The 22,565-nt window shown below is 45.0% G+C and overlaps 1 protein-coding gene across 7 annotated transcripts; it reads right to left on the bottom strand.

The window, feature by feature from the left end:
- On the bottom strand, positions 1-21,693 carry LOC116967253 (LIM domain-binding protein 1-like). 7 transcript variants are annotated; one of them, XM_033013721.1, is made up of 11 exons: positions 21,587-21,693; positions 19,255-19,354; positions 16,641-16,685; positions 16,096-16,171; positions 15,162-15,264; positions 13,488-13,660; positions 11,501-11,623; positions 11,112-11,195; positions 10,661-10,784; positions 9,950-10,095; positions 1-926 (listed from the first exon to the last, which is right to left on the bottom strand). In XM_033013721.1, exons 2-11 carry the CDS (start codon positions 19,272-19,274, stop codon positions 900-902), a joined length of 921 nt encoding a protein of 306 aa, XP_032869612.1. In that variant the 5' UTR covers positions 19,275-19,354; positions 21,587-21,693; the 3' UTR covers positions 1-899. The 7 variants fall into 7 exon arrangements, with proteins under 7 accessions (XP_032869612.1, XP_032869605.1, XP_032869609.1 ...); XM_033013714.1 differs by having other exon boundaries at positions 14-3,023; XM_033013718.1 differs by having other exon boundaries at positions 14-3,023; positions 16,096-16,168.
- Positions 21,694-22,565: the final 872 nt, after the last annotated feature.

The raw sequence follows: 22,565 nt of genomic DNA, 5'->3' as shown, positions 1-22,565 counted from the left end.
CCACCTTTTTTTGGGGGGGGTGGTGGGGGGAAACCTCCCTTCTTTTAATCCCAGAGGAAGACAGTGGAATGGATATTCAGCATAATGAATTCTGAAGCAGGTTGATTTGACCCCCCCCCCCCTTGCTGCTGGGTCTGAGGGTTTTTCCAGGGTTTTCTAGTTTTACACAATGCAGCAGAGTCCAATGTGGGCAACATTTATCAGAAGCAGGTGGGCAGCTGCATCCAAAGTGTAGGTCTATCAGTATAGCAGGCACGACCCTTCTGCACAGCTCAACATGTACTGTACAATCAGCACTGGCTCCGTTAGTGACATATTAACAGTAAATGGACAAGACACTCCCTTTGTTCATTTCCCTTTTTCACTTGCATTCATTTACTCATCCGAATTTTCTTGTAATCGGACGTATTTAATATTTTATTTTTAACAAGTCGACTGTTCTTTTATGAAAGGTCGCCAATCACTATCTATGTGACAGGAAATGGGACAATGGTTGTTAAGGTAGACACAAAATGCTGGAGTAACTCAGCGAGACCCTACTTCAGCCTCAAGTCTGAAGAAGGGTCTCGACCCGAAACGTCACCCTTTCCTGCTCTCCAGAGATGCTGCCCGTCCCGTCCCGCTGAGTTACTCCAGCGTTTTGTGTCTATCTTCGATTTAAACCAGCATCTGCAGTTCGTTCCTACACAATGGTTGTTACGAGCTGTGCAGTGTGTACTTGCACTCCACGACACCATGCTGTGGACTGACCGGATGTAGTTCTGCATCCACAATTCTCCCGTGAAGCGAGTTCCGGGGAGACGGTGAGCATCAGCCCTGGACCGTTCTCACACGCCTCTCAGATGCCGAGCAACAGCGACATTGTCGGAGGCCTGGGATCAGGAGTCTGTCCTCTCAGCCTAAGAGTGGTGCATGGCATGGAGGATCTAAACAGACGGGAGAAATAAAAAATGACAAAGGAAAAACTGACCGTGAAGCCATCATTCATATCTCAGCAAGTTCTGGAATTCCTGAAAATTCCCAAAGAAATTCCAGAACTTCCGTAGCTGCTGGGGTTGGCGGGCGGGAGTGGAGAAGGGCAGAGCTCGCAGAAGGGAGTGAACCTTCCATTGTGATAAATCTTGACTCCAGATTTGTTTCACCAGCGGGACAAAAGTGACTGTGGGAAAAGTTCTTCTACTTAATTTACGTGGAACTATTTGAAAACCTGATGGGATTTAAGGAGCAACTTTTCAATTACTTGTTTTTTTGACAATGGGGTCCAAAACTTAATTTCAATTAAGATAAACTGTACAAGTCAAAAATTAACCCGTGCATTACAATAAAATCAATTCATCATCATTTTACATTTACAGTATCATACAGCACACCACCAAAGTATCAGTTGATTGCAGGGCAGAAATAAGTGCATTAATATCAGAACCACACACAAATTAAACAAAAGCCCTCTGTTTAAAATCTTGGTCCGCTTTTACAGGAAGTTCCAACAGAGCTCTTCAAAAATATTCCCACTTACTTTACTGGGCTAAATGCACTGAAGGAATATCCAGGGTTACTATTGCATTACATTTTCTGGGAAGAAAACCTTGGATTTAATTTTCCGTTAGGAAGAATCAATGGGTCGGAATCATCTTCCACCAGATTACAAAGAGGTTCAGTTAGTGCTTTCACATTTTGAAACCAGAAGAAAAAAAACAGGAATATAACTAACGTGGCAACTTTGGTGTCTCACAACTAATTACATTAAATGTCATTCTTAATACTTGTAGTTCTACTAATACAAAAAGAAACATTCTACCAGGGCTTGAATAATGCAACCAGATTGTATTCAAGAGAGAGTTAGATTTAGCTCTTAGGGCTAAGGATGTTGGGGAAAATGCAGGAACGGGACAATGATTTTGGATGATCAGCCATGATCATATTGAATGGCGGTGCTGGCTTGAAGGGCCGAAGGGCCTCCTCCTGCTGCTATTTTCTATGTTCATTCAGCAAGTTTCAAAATGTGAAAGTACATTCTGAAATTAGAGCTAGTTAGCTATCCCTTCACCAGCTAAACGAGGAAGTGACGATTGATCAAACACCCCTTATTCAATCAACTGGGAGTCCAGTTCATGGCAGCGTCCAATATATATTGAAGCTAAGCCCTCTATTAAACATGTGGCAGAAAGCACTGCACAAGTCTCAGTGAAACTAACGGCGAGGTTAGAATTTGAATTCAGACCTCTTGCTAGAGGCCAATGTGGAGGCGTCAATCCCCTTGGTCCAGCCTTTTCTCGTTGATCTTTCTGCTGTTACTCTTGGTGGGAGATTTCACTGCCCCTCAGTGGTGGGAGAGTTTCACTGCCATTGTGATTCTTCACTATCACCCTTCACTCAAGTGGAACGCATCAAGCGTGAGCAGACTGAGCGATTCCCAACTCACTGTTGACCCCAAGCCAGTTACCGTCCCAGTGAGAGGTCAATGCAGCACTCTCTCAGAAACTGGATAGGAATAAGGAGCAGGAAACAAGCCTAGCCCTCATGGTTGCATTCCACAGAGGCAGGCTAGATTGGGTATTGAACCTACATTGAAGGACCCTATTCAACGCAATACATCTAATGGGTGCAGTTTCACCCTCCTCACCCCCCCCCCCCCCCCCCAACAATAAAAAAAAGTAATGCACTTACTTTATGCCCTGGATCACTGTTCAAGAAACATTTTGTTCACAACTGAATACTTGCTTGTGCCGCAAGGGGTTTAAACCTTCGAATGCATCAGTCCCTGCAAATTCTTAAGATAGTTACTAGAGCTGTCAGTGCGGTTACTGAGACGTGGGGTTATCGGACTTGCTCTCCTGGCTCGATGGTGCTTTACTGTTCCAGGGACTGCTATTCCCCAAGGCTGGCAAGTTACGGAAGTCGTCCTCGTCATCGATACCATTGGCGGCATCATACTGGCCGTTCTCTAACCGCGTGATTAGACGCTCATCCTCGTCACCGAACTCCCCACCCATTAGTGCTGGCTCACCCACAACCATAACGTCCTACAATGAGTAGGTCGCAGCAATTAAACCACAGCAAAGACCACAAGAGAAAAGTTCCTCACACTTCAACTCAAGCACTTTCCTTGAATATAACCCAATGATTCTGTACGTACATGTGGAATGGGAGGAATAGGCCCAGACAATTTGGTTTTATTGCTAGTGTGTGTGTGTGTGTGTGTGTCCGTGTGTGTGTGTGTCCGTGTGTGTGTGTGTCCGTGTGTGTGTGTGTCTGTGCGTGCGTGTGTGTGTGTCTGCCTGTGCATGTGTGTCTGTGTGTGTCTGTCTGTGTGTGTGTCCGTGTGTGTGTGTGGCCGTGTGTGTGTGTCTGTCTGTGCATGTGTGTCTGTGTGTGTGTGTGTGTCTGTCTGTGTGTACGTGCGTGCGTGTATGTATATGTGTGTGTGTTTGTCTGTGTGTGTGTGTGTGTATACGCGTGTGTGTGTGTGTGTGCGTGTCCGTATGTGTGTGTGCGTGTCCGTATGTGTCTGTGTGTGTGTGTGTGTCCGTATATGTCTGTGTGTGTGCGTGCGTGTCCGTATGTGTGTGTGCGTGTGGGGAGGTTGGTCCTGTTGAATAAAACCTATCGACTAGGTCTAAGATTTTTCCCTGCTGTCAGAGTTAAGTAATGTGAAAAGTGGCTTCAGCAAGATTCATTTTGTTCCCAAATTTATCTTATGTGTGTTTACTTCTGTGCAGAAAAATACCATTTAAAAACGTTAGCCGAGTCACCTGGAGCATCAGATTGGTCACGTGAGCTCATGCACAAGCAGTGATCATATCTGCTTCTCTGAGGGAAGATTTGTAAATGGCCTGCTAATGGAGCTCTCTGCAATGGGAACAGCTTTGACCGCTGAGAAAGATCTCATCCCGTTCCACAGCAAGAGAGGCAATGCTCCACATCAAAGCTGGGAATGGAGGGATATACATCATGTGCAAGCACATAGGATTAGTTTATCTAGGCAACATTGTCGGCAGGCATTGTGGGCTGGAAGGGTCTCTGGGCTGCACTTCCAATGTTGTGTGCACCACTTCCTAACCCTATTTCACACGAGGTTAATTTAATAGTCCCAATATTTTCTTCTCAATGCCCTGAACTTTATACCCATATGTGCTGAGAACATTTGCTGGGAACTTAGATTTGCATAGAACCTTTCATGTCCCTTTGAGAACAGCCCAAAGTGCTTTATAGCCAATTAAACTAATCTCCTCTGCCGAAGAAAGACAAAATGCTGGAGTAACTCAGCGGGACAGGCAGCAGCTCTGGAGAGAAGTTAGGGGTGACGTTTTGGGTCGAGACCCTTCTTCAATCTGAAGAAAGTCACCCATTCCTTCACTCCAGAGATGCTGCCTGTCCTGTTGAGCTACTCCAACATTTTGGGTCTATCTTCGGTGTAAACCAGCATCTGCAGTTCCACCCTACACACAATCCCCTCTGCCTGCAGGCTATGACTAGTTTAAGGAAAGCATTGCATGTACATGTTATTAAGACATCTTTTCTGAAGAAAAACATGGGTCCAGTTGAAATGCAACAAAAAAAAAAACTCAATGGGTCAATAACCGAGCCAAAAAGCCGACCATTCCTTTGCTGCTTGACCCGCCAGTTGTATTTTTAGCTGCAGATTCCTGCATCTGTAGTTATTTGTGTCGTGGATCATGATGTTGCGTGGATCATAATGTATGTGTACGATAATGTTTCTTTCTAATCAGTCATCAATGCCCCACATCCATGCAGTGTTGATAGTGTTATTGGCACCCTACCAATGTCTACTGATTCCCCTTTAGTGTTGGGATCAGGTCAGGCCTCTACACAACTGACAATTTTAATATCTTGGATACTTATGGATACAAATTGGACATAAAAACATACAGAAATCTCAAAAATGCTGGACAACCCATCTACCAAATTTCAGCTACATTTGATGTCTGTTTAGGGTGCAGCTCCAACACGATGATCTTCTTTGCACTCATAATTCAATGTCTATTTGTTACAATAATTTGTTCAGGGAAGCTTTTAAAAAAAATAGTCTGGAGTTAACTCAATTCTACATGAAGTGGGAGAGAGGTAGATGTGATCTGGCCATTAACTTTTTTCATCGGGTTCAATTCCTGTTACCTTTCTTGGGTAGGGCAGAGTTACATCAGGGACTAGTTTGACCCCCAGTATCATGCCCCCCCCCCCCCTCACCACCCACCCCAGGGTCGTCTGCACCAATATTCATGACTAGGGTTTATCTGGATTATTCCAAACAAACCTCCAACGTTATAAAGAGCTACACTGTGCATAAAAGTTACTTTAAAAAAAAGGCTTTTCTGTGTAAAAAGTACACCAGTAACTGGCCAAAATCTGACCTGGAAGCTAAATGACCTTAACCCTGTGCAAACTAGTTCTCAACATTTTTGGACAGCTACATAGCCCTGACCCAGTAATTCACCGCTGAATTCTGGAAGGGCCAAATCTGGAGTTAAAAATAGAATGACCACTGATCTACCGAGGACAGCATTGCTCGGTTTGTCTCTCCCCCATAAAAGAACAAGCTATGAGCTTTATGAGTCTGATTCTCAAAGTGCAGAGTTAAATGCTGATGGGCTCAAGGCCATTCATTGTCACTCAGTCCCATTACCAAACCAGGCACGGATAGAATCAAAGGCTGGTTTTTGATTCAAGGAATAGAACTTATTTGGTTAGATTCGGGGGAAATCCTAACAGCATTAAAATGATCCCTTTAAGTAGGTTTGTACCTCTCTGTATCTACAACATGGAGGATAAGACAAAAACCAATCTTCTGAGTTTTCGAAGCAGTCTGCCTTGTCCCCAGCTGCCGAGACCCACCTAGTGTCTAATAACGTTCTACTTTGGCCCAGTGCTGGAGCAGGGTCACAAACCCGACCCTTTTAGCTCAGCAAGTTACTCTCAGGCTGAACCTGCAAGAGAAGAGGGCAATCTTAATCAAAAGTTGGTCTTGCCAAACTCATTCTCTACTTATTCGCCACATGCAAATCCTCAGCAGAGTTTATTTGGGAGTTTGTTTTTTTTAAATAGTTGAGAATGACTTGAATTTTTTTGAAATTTTTTTTTTAAAGATATTTTATTGAAAGTAAATTGCAGAAATCTGCTGTGTTCTTTAGCAAAGGCTTGGCGTGGGCAATTGTTGTTCATTCCCCTGTTCTACAATAATGGCTTAAAAGACTATGTGAATTTCAATCAATCCAAAGGAGTGTGGTCAATGTTGTTCATGACACTGTGTTTAAGAAGGAACTGCAGTTGCTGGAAAATCGAAGGTAGACAAAAATGCTGGAGAAACCTACAAAATTCTTAAGGGGTTGAACAGGCTAGATGCAGGGAGATTGTTCCCGATGTTGGGGAAGTCCAGGACAAGGGATCACAGCTTAAGGATAGAGGGGAAATCCTTTAGGACCGAGATGAGAAAAACATTTTTCACACAGAGAGTGGTGAATCTATGGAACTCTCTGCCACAGAAGGTAGTTGAGGCCAGTTCATTGGCTATATTTAAGAGGGAGTTAGATGTGGCCCTTGTGGCTAAAGGGATCAGGGGGTATGAAGAGAAGGCAGGTACAGGATACTGAGTTGGATGATCAGCCATGATATTGAATGGCAGTGCAGGCTCGAAGGGCCGAATGGCCTACTCCTGCACCTATTTTCTATGTTTCTATGTTAAACTCAGCGGGTGCAGCAGCATCTATGGAGCGAGGGAAATAGGCAACCTTTTTGGCACGAAACGTTGCCTATTTCCTTCGCTCCATAGATGCTGCTGCACCCGCTGAGTTTCTCCAGCATTTTTGTCTACCTTGTTCATGATACTGGTCACTGACGTCCAATGCAATGTCCGCTAGTAACACATATTAATCGTTACTGTATCAAGATGGACTGAACATTGACCGCATGATATTACTAATCCAGAATGAGGAAAGGAGCCAATGATATTACTTCGAAGGTGGACGCAAAACGCTGGAGTAACTCAGCGTGTGAAGCAGCATCTCTGGGGAGAAGGAATTCCCGACCCGAAACGTCGCCCATTCCTTCTCTCCAGAGATGCTGCCTCACCCGCTGAGTTACTCCAGCATTTTGTGTCCACCTTTGATTTAAACCAGCACCTGCAGTTCCTTCTTACACAATCATATTACCTCTCTCTGTAAAGACTGATTGATCCAATTATTCTTATCTCATTTAATTTCATGGAAGCCTTTGATGACACAAACTGGGCCTTGCAGGATGAGTGATGAAAATGTTGTCCCTCTAATACAAGAAATGTAGCCAATCAACCCACAACATTGACTGATCAACAACCTATTAACTTCCCTGGCAGCTGAGAGTTTTGCAGAGCCAAACCATTCAGGATCTGGGACTCTGAAGAAGGGTTTCGGCCCAAAACGTTGCCTATTTCCTTCGCTCCATAGATGCTGCCTCACCCGCTGAGTTTCTCCAGCATTTCTGTCTACCTAGGATCTGGGACTCACTGATGCCCTCGACCTGCGCTGTAACCAAGATTGCAGCTGCTATGTGCAACTTATCAGCCACACACCATGAAATTAGTTCAACTGGTCTGCACTGAAAAAGGAGCCACTATCACAGTTTTTCAGTTTTCTAACACTCACATACCCACAGATATACCTAACCCTCATTGCAGAGTAGGACTTTAAGGCAGCAAAAAATAAGGCAGGGACAATTCAGATTAAAAGGGAGTTTGCAACTGGAGTTTACAAGATCAATAGGAGTGATGGTTCTGCATTGCTTTAGGTCAGTGAGTGCTTGTGGTTTTTAGTAGCAGTAATGCTATAATAATTCATAAATCTCACCATGTAAAGAACACAGCAGGTCAGTACTACACCGAAAACAGACACCTCCATAAACCTTACTTCCCACACCTTAGAACATTTAGTGTTAGGACTAGTTAAACATTCGACACGGTTGTTAGAAAGCGAGTACAAGCGACTACTGACAGCTTCAGAAAGGGCAGCCGCCATCTCCAATCACAAACTGTTCGGTGTGTTTGAAGATGGTTCTATGGTTGAGGCCAGTCAGCTGCCAGAGAGGATGTAAGGGTGTCAAAGCTGGCTGGTTAGCTACCCCATCTATATAGGCATCTCAAGCACAGACCCACACATGAATCCAGCAGACCTGTTTACACAGCACTCACACCATAGTTACAACAGAGAGGAAGGAGACTGAACTTTACTGCTTTCCCTCAGTGGGGAAACGTTGATTCCGCTGTGTGGGGGATGTTCATGGCAAATTATATGGTGTATTCTGTTCTGTTTATTCGTATGGCTGTACGGGAACTCGAATCTCACTGTACCAATTGGAGCATGTGACAAGAAATGTAACAAAGTTGATTTTCCATTCAGACCCAAAAATGCTTGGCTTTTCTTAGTTATTTTCCAAAAGGAATTGGTTGCCGAGTTAGGCCTAGGGTTCTGAGGTAAATGACAGCACCTTAAGTAGGAAATCAGGCAACTCTATTTATCGAGATGTTTTATTGTCATGTTTCATCCTCTAGTTTGGCTAGCATATCATTTATCTGTTCCTCGACTTTATTCTCCTATATAATAACCATATAACAATTTACAGCACGGAAACAGGCCATTTCGACCCTTCTAGTCCGTGCCGAACACGTATTCTCCCCTAGTCCCATATACCTGCGCTCAGACCACAACCCTCCATTCCTTTCCCGTCCATAATCCAAAGAACCCCATTACAGTTTACAAGGTCATCTTTGTAGAGCTGCATAGGAACTGTAACTTAATTAAATTTCACCACTACCCTCATCACAACTTCAACTATTTTTTCCAAACTGTATATTAGTGTTGTCAGGTCGGGGGGAGTTCCCCCCGCAACGGGTACCATGTAATCCTGTGCTACCTGCTCCATGGTCGGATAGTCGGCGACTAAACCGTCTCCCCCACCTGGTTTGCCAGGTGAGGAGGGGGCTGTGGACCCCCAGCAGGACCAAAAACAAGACCTGTCAAAGGGCGGATGAGCTCCTAGCGAGCCAACGGCCATCCACACTTCAGTGGAAGTTGCGATCACTGTCGTACACGGCATTGTAAGGAATGATGATAAAGCACACACACGAAAATCCTATTAAATCCTATAAATTGCCCTGAGTGTGTCAGGAGTGGATGGGGAAAGTGGGATAACATAGAGCTAGTGTGAACGTTGATGGTCCGCCTGGACTCGGTGGGCTGATGAGCCTGTTTCCGTGTTTATCTCTAAACTAAACGTCGAAAGCAGCATCTATGGAGCGAAGGAATAGGCGACGTCTCGACCCGAAAAATAGATGCTGCCTCACCCGCTGAGTTTCTCCAGCATTTTTGTCTACCTTCGATTTTTCCAGCATCTGCACAGTTCCTTCTTAAACACACTTTTGTAGTATGATTGCTGTTATTTATCTGTTCCACATTAACGGGACATGAGGCTTGTCCATAGAAACATAAAAATTAGGTGCAGGAGTAGGCCATTCGGCCCTTCGAGCCTGCACCGCCATTCAATATGATCATGGCTGATCATGGCTCCTCACCTGGCTGTCCACTGCATATACATTCTGTACTAGGAAAGAAACTAGAGATCTAATCCAAGACAGAAAGCTTCACTTATGTCCAGCACATTGAACTCATAAGGTCATAAGTGATAGGAGCAGAATTAGGCCATTCGGCCCATCAAGTCTACTGCGCCATTCAATCATGGCTGATCTATCTCTCCCTCCTAACCCCATTCTCCTGCCTTCTCCTCATAACCCCCGACACCCATACTGATCAAGACTCCACCTCAATGATCTACTGGACCTGTTGCTTGCAAACTGCCCCAACTCACCCATAGTGTGTGTGTGTAAAGAGGCTGGCTGGTTTCACAGTGTTAGTGACAGCCAAGACAGTGCTCAACACATTTACAGAAGGATGTTTACAGGTACCTGAGTGGACAGACTGAAGCCTGTGGCAGGGCTGCTCTTCCTTTTGCTGGCTCCACTGCTGGTACTGGATGCCCCAACACTGGCCACGTTGCCTCCAGATTGTTTCCTCTTTCGCCGCTTAGCGGTCGGTGGTCTGACAGGTTCGGCTGGGTGAAGACAAGAAGAAAAGCCGAACAGCAATTGCAAATTATTATGTGCGACGGACATTAGTTCCCCAGTGGTGGAGCACAAATGTTCATAAATACACACTTTCAGCAAATGGGTGAAAGATGGTCTGGAGTAAATACTTCAGTCTGAAGAAGGGTCCCGAATCAAAACCTCCCTATCCATGTTGTTCAGAGATGCTGCCAGGTGTTGCAGATATTCCCAGGCATTGGTCGCTTGCACCCCGGCCACTCCCTCTTGTCCCCTCTCCCATCAGGCAAAAGGTATAGAAGTGTGAAAACACACACCTCCAGATTCAGAGACAGTTTCTTCCCAGCTGTTACCAGGCAACTGAATCATCCTACCACAACCAGCGAGCAGTCCTGAACTACTATCTACCTCATTGGTGACTCTCGGGCTATCTTTGATTGGACATTACTGGCTTTACCTTGCACTAAACGTTATTCCCTTATTCCCTGGTTCGATTGTAATCATGTATTGTCTTTCTGCTGACTGGTTAACATGCCGGCAGTCTGACGCCTCTCCTCTGCACCTTCAACCACTTACCAGGTGGAGCCACCATCCGCTGCCACTTCTGAAACAGGCAGGTCTTCAGACAGTCGCGAGGGCTAAGGTTATAGGTCTTGTGCCTGGACATGAGTTCCTGCATTGGCTCCAAAATGACACAAAGCTGGGTTGAATAAAAGGAAAAATAGAATTCACATAATCAGACCAAGATTTCTGAAGGTTAGACCAAGTGCGTTATCAGTTATCGGAGCAAAGTCCTGAGCACAAGATGCGTTGCAGTTACCTCTTACTGAAGTTTCCTACACTTCCATTACATGTCACTCATACGAGTTAAACTCCACGGAAAATACTTCTGCCACAAATATGATCGATTAATATAAATCTTCAGGTTTGGGAAGATTATCGTTGTCCACCTGGGTTTGAAATATTCCACAACTGTTTCCACACTGTATGACACAGACCTAGGCTCGTGCTTTCTCATCACACTTACCCTGAGGTAGTTGAGAGTGAAGTTGGAGAGACCAGAGCGGGTGATGCTGTTGGATAACTGTTCCAACATTGGAGGATCCTGGGCCTGAAACAAACAACGTGCCGGGGTCACAAACACCAAATGACAAGATCGTTAACCGTACATTTCACAACAACCGCAAGTTAATATTTCATTTAACAAAAATAATATTTTGGGACCCGTAAAGGGTCTGGCCCACTTTCACGACTTGCCAGAACTCGTCATAGTCGCAGCAGGTCACCAAACATTTTCGACATATTGAAAATCCAGCGGTGCCCAGAAAAAGGTACGACTCTTTGGGCGACTACTCACCACCAAACACCGCGGGGTGACACCTGTATGTCACATATAAATAAAACTGCAACACTCACGTGTGTCGCGAGGATGCTACGTGACAGCAGCTCGCGGTTTTGTCTGATATTAAAATGCCAATTCTTAATGCGCATCAAATCATCAAAGGTAAATTCCAGGTAAAGGCGACCTTCCGTGCACACCTGAGGAAACAAGCAAGCAAGTACAAGCTAAAAAACAGCTCATGTGCAGGAAAGTACTGCAAATGCTGGTTTAAATCAAAGGTAGGCACAAAATGCTGGAGTAACTCAGCGGGACAGGCAGTGTCTGTGGAGAGAAGAAATGGGCGACGTTTCGGGTCGAGACCCTTCTTCAGACTAAAAACCAGCTCACCTCACTGCTCTTTATTTTGTCAACATTACCAAGTTTCTTCAAATTTGCTCTCTGCCGGCTCCTAAATTCAAAACATAATTCTTATTCTGCAGTGTTTAAGAAGGAACTGCAGATGCTGGAAAATCGAGGGTACATAAAAATGCTGGAGAAACTCAGCGGATGCAGCAGCATCTATGGAGCGAAGGAAATAGGCAACGTTTCGGGCCGAAACCCTTCTTCACACTGAAGGAAATAGGCAACGTTTCGGGCCGAAACCCAGAAGGGTTTCGGGCCGAAACGTTGCCTATTTCCTTCGCTCCAAAGATGCTGCTGCACCCGCTGAGTTTCTCCAGCATTTTTGTGTACATTCGTATTCTGCAACATTGTTCTATTGAAACCAAAACTCTGTTGATTCATTGTCCTACAATTTCGACCAGAATTCTCAATTAAAAACCAAACAAGACTTTAAACTAAAAAGTTGTCCAAATACTTACAGCTTGGAATTGATTTTCTGACAGTATTTGTAAATTATTTAGGTCAAATTCATCAACTTTCTACTGTGGACATACAGGAGTTTGTTTTTTTTAAGTTTACACCATATTTGAGACCCAGAGGACAAATTAAATTAGGAAAAATAACGAAACAGAATGCCTGACCCCCTGTGTAGGAAGGAACTGCTAGATGCAGGAAGATTATTCCCGATGTTGGGGAAGTCCAGAACTAAGGGTCACAGTTTAAGGATAAGAGGGAAGTCTTTTAGGACCGAGATGAGAAAATCATTTTTCACACAGAGAGTGGTGAATCTGTGGAATTCTCTGCCACAGAAGGTAGTTGAGGCCAGTTCATTGGCTATATTTAAGAGGGAGTTAGATGTGGCCCTTGTGGCTAAAGGGATCAGGGGGTATGGAGAGAAGGCAGGTACAGGATACTGAGTTGGATGATAATAATAATAATAATACATTTTATTTAATGGGCGCCTTTCAGACTTCTCAAGGACACCTTACATAGTAATCGGAATAAAAACATATAATCGGAATAGAACAGGTAAAAAAGACATCACAGAGACACAAATTAAAAACAGAATTCAATCCAAAAACAGAAAATCAAAAACACAGTGTGAAGAGAGAGCAGCGGCAGCCAAAGCGCGCCAGCGTCCACTCTCTCTTCACGGCAGCCATCTTGGACACAGACCTACAGGACTACAATTAGACAAAAAAATCATCCCCCCACAGTGGATAGCACTGTGGAGGAAGGCACAATGTCCAGTCCCCACCCCATGTTCACCCCAAAGTCAGGCCTATTGAGGCCGATGATCAGCCATGATCATATTGAATGGCGGTGCAGGCTCGAAGGGCCGAATGGCCTACTCCTGCACCTATTAACTATGTTTCTATGAACTGCAGATGCAGGTTTAAACCCGTAGACACAAAATACCGGAGTAACTCAGCGGGACAGGCAGCATCTCTGGATAGAAGGAATGGGTGATGTTTCGGGGCGAGACCCTCTTCTTTCTTCTGAAGAAAGGTCTCAACCCAAAACATCACCCATTCCTTCTCTCCAGAGATGCTGCCTGTCCCGCTGAGTTACTCCGGTATTTTGTGTCTACCTGCCCTCCTGGTTCATTATCTGTGTGTACACGGGAAATGGCAAGAACTCACACCACCCACCATTGATGGATGTATCTGCTTATCCTACCTTGGTGAAGATAGGTTTGCTGTGTAGTGTGACCATGCTGCATAGATCACAGTCCAGGATCACCAGGTTGCCATGGAATGATTCTTTCGAGTGCTTCAGGTTAAAATAAAGATCGGTCGCTCCGCCATCAAAGATGCTACGAAAATAGCGAGGGATCAGGGTCCGCCCAATTGCTTAGAAATAAGAGACAAAAACTGATAAGTTTCAAGATTGTAAACCAGGTTTTATCTCACAATGAACTTTAAACAATCTAACGTTCTGCAATGTGTTGGCATTTTCCAGCTGCTGAGGGAATAAAAACAAACAGCTGGAGGAAATCAGCATCCGTGGATAGAAATCTGTATGTCATGTTGTCACTTGCGGGCGGAGCACCAAGGCAAATTCCTTGTATGTGAATACTTGGGCAATAAACTCATTCATTCATTCAAGTGGACAGGTAACGTTTCAGCTTGACCCGCTGAGTTGCTCCAGCTGCGTCTTGTGTTCAAGGTGGCAGGACATTTACCACCTCTCACTTCTTCAGCCTGTGATCGCCACATGCTTTAAATGGACATCCACGAGAAGAGCACGGTGACATATCTCAAGGACTACAGACCAGTGGCCCTCATGGCCTTTGCGATGAAGGGCTTTGTGAGCAGTTATGACCCAAATCAACTCCTATCTCAGTAATAACTTTGAGCCACTTCGATTTGTCTACCGTCACAGCAGATGGACAGCTTTGCTCAGTCATCACCGGTACTGACCTCCCCACTGTCGAGAGGATGCAGGGAGCACTGCATCATCAGATTCCCACACCACCCTGGCCACACTCTCTTCTCACTACAACCATCGGGATAAAAGTAAGGCAGCCCGAGAATTGTTACCCCCTGATTCAAGAATAGCTTCCTCCCATCAACCACGAGGTCTCTGAACTACTCTGCATGATGCTACCTCAGCCACGATCCAAACATTACACTACTATTGCTGTGAGACGTACTTTGGTTTTTGCAATTTCATGGTCTGGTTTACTGAGAATAACAGATAATTCATTGTACATTTATTTGTTGTTGCTGCTCCATAAAGTTGCTGCAAGTAAGACCTTCACTTTCCGTAGACTTGGTTCCTCCCACACTGTGGAGTGCATTGGGCAGCAAGCTTTCGCCATCCTGTTCGGTCATGTGCGACGTCTCCCACCCTCGATAGGTTTGTGTCCCAGGCTTCCAAATCCTTCCATGTGAGTTTTGGTCAGCCTCTTTTCCTTCATACATCAGGCTGCCAGGTCGTTGCTATCTTAGGTGCACGTTCTAGTGACATTCTGAGTACATGTCCTGCAGATTTCATCTGTTGCAGTTTCAATGACAACAAAACTTTTGTATCGATGTACAGGATATTTGCAGAAGTCATTTTACGATAGTTGACCAGTGATTCATGTTTATTCATGCTAATCTTTGAGCCATGACATTATAGCACAGCCTTCCTTAGCTAACTGCTTCATCGGATGGATTTTCAAATTGACGTTGGTGTCATTTGTTTGACATGTTCAGGGTATAGAGTGATACAATGTGGAAACAACTTGCCCACTCCGGCCAACATGTCCCAGCTACACTCGTCTACCTGCCTGCATTTGGTCCATATCTCTCCAAACCTGACCTATCCACGTACCTGTCCGATACATGGACACTAGGAAATACTCACTATATCGTTTTGGTCCATCTTCCAAGCAGCAGGCCACAGTTAATATGGCATCATCTTCAAAAAATTCTGCGGTGAAAGAATCCCACCAAAGGTTGTCACATTCCTGGAGTGAGAAAACAAAAATCACCCCCACTGTGTACTCATCCTTAACATGTGTTGAACCCAAACAACATGTTTAACTGCCACCTGATGCAGGAAAGCACAACAATGAAATCAAAAGAGAAACACTGAGGCATGCAGGCTGTTATCCCTTCGACTACAATGAATTAGTGGGCAGCTGAATACTGTAAACATTTGTTGTAAGACTTGTCTCAATTCCAAACTCCGTAAACCATGACCACCAGACTAAATAACGGTTTCTTCCCAACAAACATCAAGCCCTTGAACACGATGGCACAGTGGATGCAGGTTCAATCCTGACCACGGGTGCTGTATCTACAGAATTTGTACGTTCTCCCCATGGGTTTTATCCGAGATCTTCAGTTTTCTCCCACACTCCAAAGACGTACAGGTTTGTAGGTTAATTTATGTAATGTTGCCCCTTGTCTGGACCTTGAGTCCAAAATAAAGTTTATTATTATTATTATTATAATAAAAATGGGCAAGAGGAGAAAATTCTAAAAAAAAGATAAAATCGGTATTTCCTGCAGGCAGCTTCTCCTCCTGATGGGATGGATACAAGATGGGTTATTCTCAACTTCTATGGACCTGCCTCCAACTCAACCAGTTCACATTCCCATCTCACTTTGGTGGTCACTTTGCTATTTATAATGCAAGCTCAACTAAACACAATAGTTTAGCTCAACTATGAACTTCTCTGGTTGGACTAGGACTTTGAGTTTATTTTGTGGTTATTTATTGATAAGCTAATAAGCAACTGTGACGATATGGCTTCTTTAAACACTTACTGAATAACTGGCTTGGAATGACTCACCTCTGTCCAGTTCTGCAGGCGCTTGTTCAGTTGATAGATCCTATACTCTGGCTGCGACATATAAGGTGTGTGTCTTCTGAAATTGTAGGAATTAAAAATTGTGAAATGGGTCCAGAATATATATTACCCCCTAGAAATATATGCCTGCTACTGAAGAGTATTATATGAATTAAAGAACCATAATTAAAAAAATGATATCAAGATAGTAGCTGCCTATGAAAGCAATTATGTATCTGATATTATACTTTGAACTGGGAAACATGGTTCCGATTTTCACTTCACTCACAATGTACAGCAGATATATAGCTGGTTTATTTGTATACATATCACAGACAAGGTCTATAATCAGTTAGTTCACCAGCAGAGATCTACTTTTTTTGGCAAATTCTCACTGAATTGCTTTACTGGCAGAAGTAAAATCACAGATGTTAAGATTTTAAAGTATAAAGTACAGAGGTCACAAATGTGGATATGTAACAAATGAAAGGTCCCCTCCTGCAGAGATACATCAAAGACACCAAACAACGGAACCAAAATGTCCTTACCCAATACTGGGCTCCGGATATGTAGGAGGATAAGACGGTGTCGGACTACAAATGAAGATGAAAGTGGTGACGTTAATTGCTGCTGCACTCAGTACCAGTATTTTTCATTTAAAGATAACATTCTGTACTTTTCCTGGGCCATGCACTCCCACAAAGCTGAGCATAGGTAGCAAGCCTTCCCCTGAGAGCTGAGGATGTGCCACTCTGAACTGGTCAATAAGGAAGATGCTGGACATATATTAGGGATGGTGAACGGAAAGATACAGATCCCTCAGAGTTAAGTCTGCAGTTTGATAGATTAAATGTCGAAACCCATGACCATGTGTTAGTGCATACTCCCAGCATTCCAATGTTGCAAGCCATTCATGCAGGACTTGCTGTTCCAATTCTGACTAAGAGAAAATAGTAACCAACAGGCATTAAATATATTCACACCAAATGAAAGAAAATCTCCGTTAACAGAGACTACCCATTAAAAATACAACAGTAAGCTCTAATTGAGCAGCCTTTGTTTATGGTATTAAAATATTCATATCCGTGTACTGTTGCCAAATTTGACACTGGACTGCTTGCATTGCTGATCCACACTGAGCCGAGAACTAAATATTAACAGCAAGCTGGATTCAAATATAGTTTGCAACAATACTCTACACTTTCCACGTGGAATCCAAATATTCTGCTATCACAAGTTCAAAACAACCCCAGCCTAGGATTCCTTTTAAGGCATCAAAGTTCTGATCGATTAACCAAATTACCACACACTCAAACTGCAGACAAACCACAACTAAGCTTTAGTAACTAATCTGTAATAAATGCTAGGGGGAATGTCCTGTATATTGTAAGGCTCTGTTCAAAACCATACCAAGAGGGCTGTCAAAGTAGAAAGAACTACTGTTTAAGAAACATTTAGACGGGTACAAGGAGGGATATGGGTCAAACGCAGGCAGTTGGGACGAGTGTAGATGGGGCATGTTGGTCAGCGTGGGCAAAGTGGGCCAAAGAGCTGTAAGACTCCAGGACTCTATGATTATCAATTATAGATTTGGGCAGAGATATGGCAGATAGAGTTTAATCCAGACAAGGGTATGGTGGTGCACTTTGGAAGGAGGTGCTGCCAGGAGTGGGGCGGTAGGAGATAGTGGCATTTAAAGGACTTTTAGATGGGCACAAGAATATGCAAGGAATAGAAGATATGCATCACGTGAAGGGATTCATATAATTAGGCATCACATACGGCACAGATATCATGGGCCTAGACGGTCTGTTCCTGTACTATGCTGCATATTACACACAGTGGACTGTTAGTGGTCAATTCTCAATCCTAATGCTGAATGCCTGCCTCATCCTTTACTAAATTCAACATCATTAAACGGCAATAACACCAGCTAGTCACATATATCGCAGCGGCCCATTCCACAGGCAACTAGTACAATCTGCTTAGCCCACTTGTTAAAAGTAACACTGGCTCCCGTCGTGAAACGATGAACTTGTCTTGATTCGATATCTGCAAGCTGGCCTCATTTAAATTACACCTGCAAGCATTCCTGGATAACACGGAATAACAACATATTGCATAAGTTATAGCACAGATGCAGGTTATCTGATGTTGGAGCTTGTGTCTTCACCCACAGCCAGGCCTTCACCCTATCTTAGGTGTGCATCTAGCTGGTCTTCATAGGCTCAACACTATTCCCCTAAACTCCAGGTGACCTCTACATTACGTTGAAGGAAGATCCTACAAAACAGTCCGTATGGAGATATTCTGGAATGCAAAGCCACACCATCTACACGTGTGAAAAAAAAAGTAATTATCTATTCAAGTTTATTGCCCCACAAAAATTCCAGCTGATTTTATTCTGTATCTCAAATTTTTGTGCAATGATCTGTGAATTTCTGGGTAAATGTCTCTGACCTGAACCATTATAACACATGGCTCAGCGTTGCAAACTTTTCTGCATCCAGGTTGAAGAAGCTTCTGAGAAATTACTTTACTGCCTTACATTAGCTCTGCTGTAGGACCATCCCACTATTTGAACTGGCCTATGATAAGCTGTCCCTGTTCTTATTTTTTTTGCAATAAAAAGCACCAGCCTGATATTGCTTTCCCCATTTCTGGCCTTGTCAGCCTCGTAAAACTTTAATATATCTTCTTCCAGTCCACTGGCTGCTTAAGCTGGACAGCAACGGACCCATTGTGAGGAGGTTTAAGAAGGAACTGCAGATGCTGGAAAATCGAAGGTAGACAAAAGTGCTGGAGAAACTCAGCGGGTGCAGCAGCATCTATGGGGCGAAGGAAATAGGCAACGTTTCGGGCCGAAACGTTGCCTATTTCCTTCAGGGTTTCGGCCCGAAACGTTGCCCATTTCCTTCGCACCATAGATGCTGCTGCACCCGCTGAGTTTCTCCAGCACTTTTGTCTACCACCCATTGTGAGGGGGCAAGGAACGCCAGCCACATCTGACAGTCAAATGATCCTGGCTTTCAGCCTCTATCCTGGTTGACAGTCACATATCACTCTCAAACACCATCCTTCTGGAAGACACAGCTAATAAATGAAAACAAGCAGACGGACACGAGATAACACATCAGCAGCAGAACGCTCCGTTTGACCCACCCGAGATCTCGGTCCAGCATGGCTCCCTCAGTCTCCGGAATGCACTTCAGGTTGGAAAATTAGTGAAATGGATTTGAGCAAGAAACCTTGACAACGTAACCTAAAACAGACAAAGACATAAATCAGGAAAACAGACAAAGACATAAATCAGGAAAACAGACACAACTGACCACCTTTCATCACGACATTTTAATATATCAGCAGTTCCAAAGTTTTACTGACAGAAAGAAGCTAAGGAGAGCATGATCACAGGATTCTCTCCATCGGGATTTAAGAGAGTTAGATAGAGCTCTAGAGGCTGGTGGAATCAAGGCAGGCAAGGGTTATTGATTGTGGATGATCAGCCATGATCGCAATGAATGGCAGTGCTGGCTCGAAGGGCCGAATGGCCTCCTCTTGCACCTATTTTCTATGTTTCTCGAAATGAGCTATAGAAAATATTCTGACAGGATGCACCTCAGCCTGATATGGCCACTACTCTGCTTTTGACTGCCTGAACCTGCAGACAGTGGTGAACAGTCCATCACAGGGTCATCGTTTCCTTCCATCCAGTCAATCTTCATGGTGCATTGCATCAAGAAGGCTGGAAGTTCCGTCAACAATGCCAGTCACCCTGGCCGTTCCTATTTTTTCTTCTACCTTATGGCAGATGATACAGGAGTTGGAAAGCCTGGGAGTCCTGACTTAAATAGCGCTTCTTCCCGACTGCTATCTGACTGAACCATTCACCTCACATCCCCGAAAAAACCCCTAGGAATCATCTAAAACGTCAATGTTAGGGTGACTGTGCTTATGTACGGGGATAGTTTTGCGAAGATGTATGCAAACAATGTATTTCACTGTACCTAATACACGTGACAATAAAGAAACCATTGAACCAATGTCACAGGCTCCTGGCAACAATGTCCTGCACTTGCTATGAAGACTAAAACTGCAGAGCGTACTCTGGAAAAGGTCTCACGTCTACAATCTCAGCAAAACACCAGAAAACAGAGAGGATCAGACGGAGTTTCTTCCCACAGGCCATGAGGACTGTAAACTCTAATCTCACCAGCAACTAACTTACTGCTGTGTGGTGTCTTTTTATTTTTCTAAAGTGTAAATACTGGTCTGTTCTGTTGGTTTGCACAATCCGCAGGCATTGCCACTTTCATTTCACTGTACATCTTGTGACAAATACAGTTGACTTGTGTATTCCAGAGAAGTGAGTGACTGCCTTTGAAATCCTTTTCCATTACACCAAATGTGGCAACAACCAACCAGCCTCACGATGCCCCCAAGTCAATGGAAATGGCTGGAAATACATCTCGCCTGAAGAGAATGTTCTTTGTTGCAGATGAACCTGCCCATCCAGGACTTTAGTGCAGGAGTTGAATGAATGAATAAGTTACTCAGGGCAGTGACCTGGGCTCAGACATTTGTAGCCTCTGTCTCAATGATCTGCCTTCCATCAAAAAGGCCAAGGTTGGAATGTTTGCTGACAATTGCACAAGGCTCAGTTTCATTTACAATTCATCAGGAAATGAAGTCCATCCCTGCATGCAGCAAGACCTGGACAGTCTGCAGGCATAGACTCATAAATAACAAGTCATGTTTGCCTCATCTGCACTCCCTCCCCCTCACAATCCCAATGCCCAGCCCACAGGCGAGTCCCGGTTCTCATACCTCCTTCCACCCCCTCTTCATTTCCTCTCATTGCCCCTCCTCCTCACCCCCCCTCCTCCCTCACCCTCTCTCCCTCATCCCCCCCCCTCTCCCTCACCCCCCCCTCTCCCTCATCCCCCCTCTCCCTCATCCCCCCTCTCCCTCACCCCCCCCTCCCTCATCCCCACCCTCTCCCCCCTCTCCCTCATCCCCTCTCCCTCACCCCCCTCTCCCTCATCCCCCCATCTCCCCCCCCTCTCTTCCTCATCCCCTCTCCCTCACCCCCCATCTCTCCCCCCCCCCTCTCTCCCTCACCCCCCATCCCCCCCCCTCTCTCCCTCATCTCCCCCCCATCCCCCACCCTCATCCCCCCCTCTCCCTCACCCCCCCCTATCTCCTCCTCTCACTCCCCCCATCTCCCTCACCCCCCCCCTCCCTCATCCCCCCCCTCCCTCATCCCATCTCCCTCTCCCCTCACCCCCCACTCCCTCATCCCCCACCCTCTCCCCCCCCCCACTCCCTCACATCCATCTCCCTCCCCCCCTCCCCACTCTCCCTCATCCCATCTCCCCTCACCCCACCATCCTCATCCCCCTCTCCTTCACCCTCTCTCCCTCCTCCCCCCTCTCCCTTCACCTCCCTCTCCTTCATTCCCATCTTCATCCCGACCACTCATTCACTCACTCACCGATCCACCGACGCCGCTCGATTTGACCCTCACTTCCGGCGGAAGACAGGGGGCGGGGCGGAGCGGCGCGCACGCCCGGTGACGTCAGTACGCATGGGCGCGCTCCCTCCCGTTCACGTCGGTGCCGCGCATGACAGAGGGGGGGGAGGGGAGGGGAGAGGGGGGGCTATTGTCTAGTTGACTGTTACAGTAACCACTATGTTTACATCCTGTGTTGTGCTGCAGCAAGCTAGAATGTCATTGTTCTGTCTGGGACACACGACTCTCCTGCTCTGCTATTTCATTCTATTCTTCACATGTTTAAATTATAATGTTTTATTTTTAATTGTGTAGAAACATAGACAATAAGTGCAGGAGTAGAGGCCATTCATGCCTGCACCGCCATTCAATATGATCATGGCTGATCATCCAACTCAGTATCCCATCCCTGCCTTTCACTCCATACCCCCTGATCCCTTTAGCCACAAGGGCCACATCTAACTCCCTCTTAAATATAGCCAATGAACTGTGGCCTCAACTACCTTCTGTGGCAGAGAATTCCACAGATTCACCACTCTCTGTGTGAAAAATGTTTTCCTCATCTCGGTCCTAAAAGATTTCCCCCTTATCCTTAAACTGTGTGACCCCTTGTTCTGGACTTCCCCAACATCGGGAACAATCTTCCTGCATCTCGCCTGTCCAACCCCTTAAGAATTTTGTAAGTTTCTATAAGATCCCCCCTCAATCTTCTAAACTCTAGCGAGTACAAGCCGAGTCTATCCAGTCTTTCTTCATATGAAAGTCATATTTACAGTGCGCTATATTTACATCCTGTGTTGTGCTGCAGCAAGCTAGAATGTCATTGTTCTGTCTGGGACACACGACTCTCCTGCTCTGCTTTTTCATTTTATTCTTCACATGTTTAAATTATAATGTTTTGTTTTTAATTGTCTACTGTATATCGTGTTGTTGCCCTTGTGAGCAAAGCACCAAGTGCAGA

The sequence above is a fragment of the Amblyraja radiata genome, chromosome 39 (assembly GCF_010909765.2).
Source record: "Amblyraja radiata isolate CabotCenter1 chromosome 39, sAmbRad1.1.pri, whole genome shotgun sequence".
In the NCBI taxonomy this organism is placed as follows: Eukaryota; Metazoa; Chordata; class Chondrichthyes; order Rajiformes; family Rajidae; genus Amblyraja; species Amblyraja radiata.
Note: the sequence above shows the minus strand (reverse complement) of the source record. Positions and strands in the feature narration are given on the sequence as shown.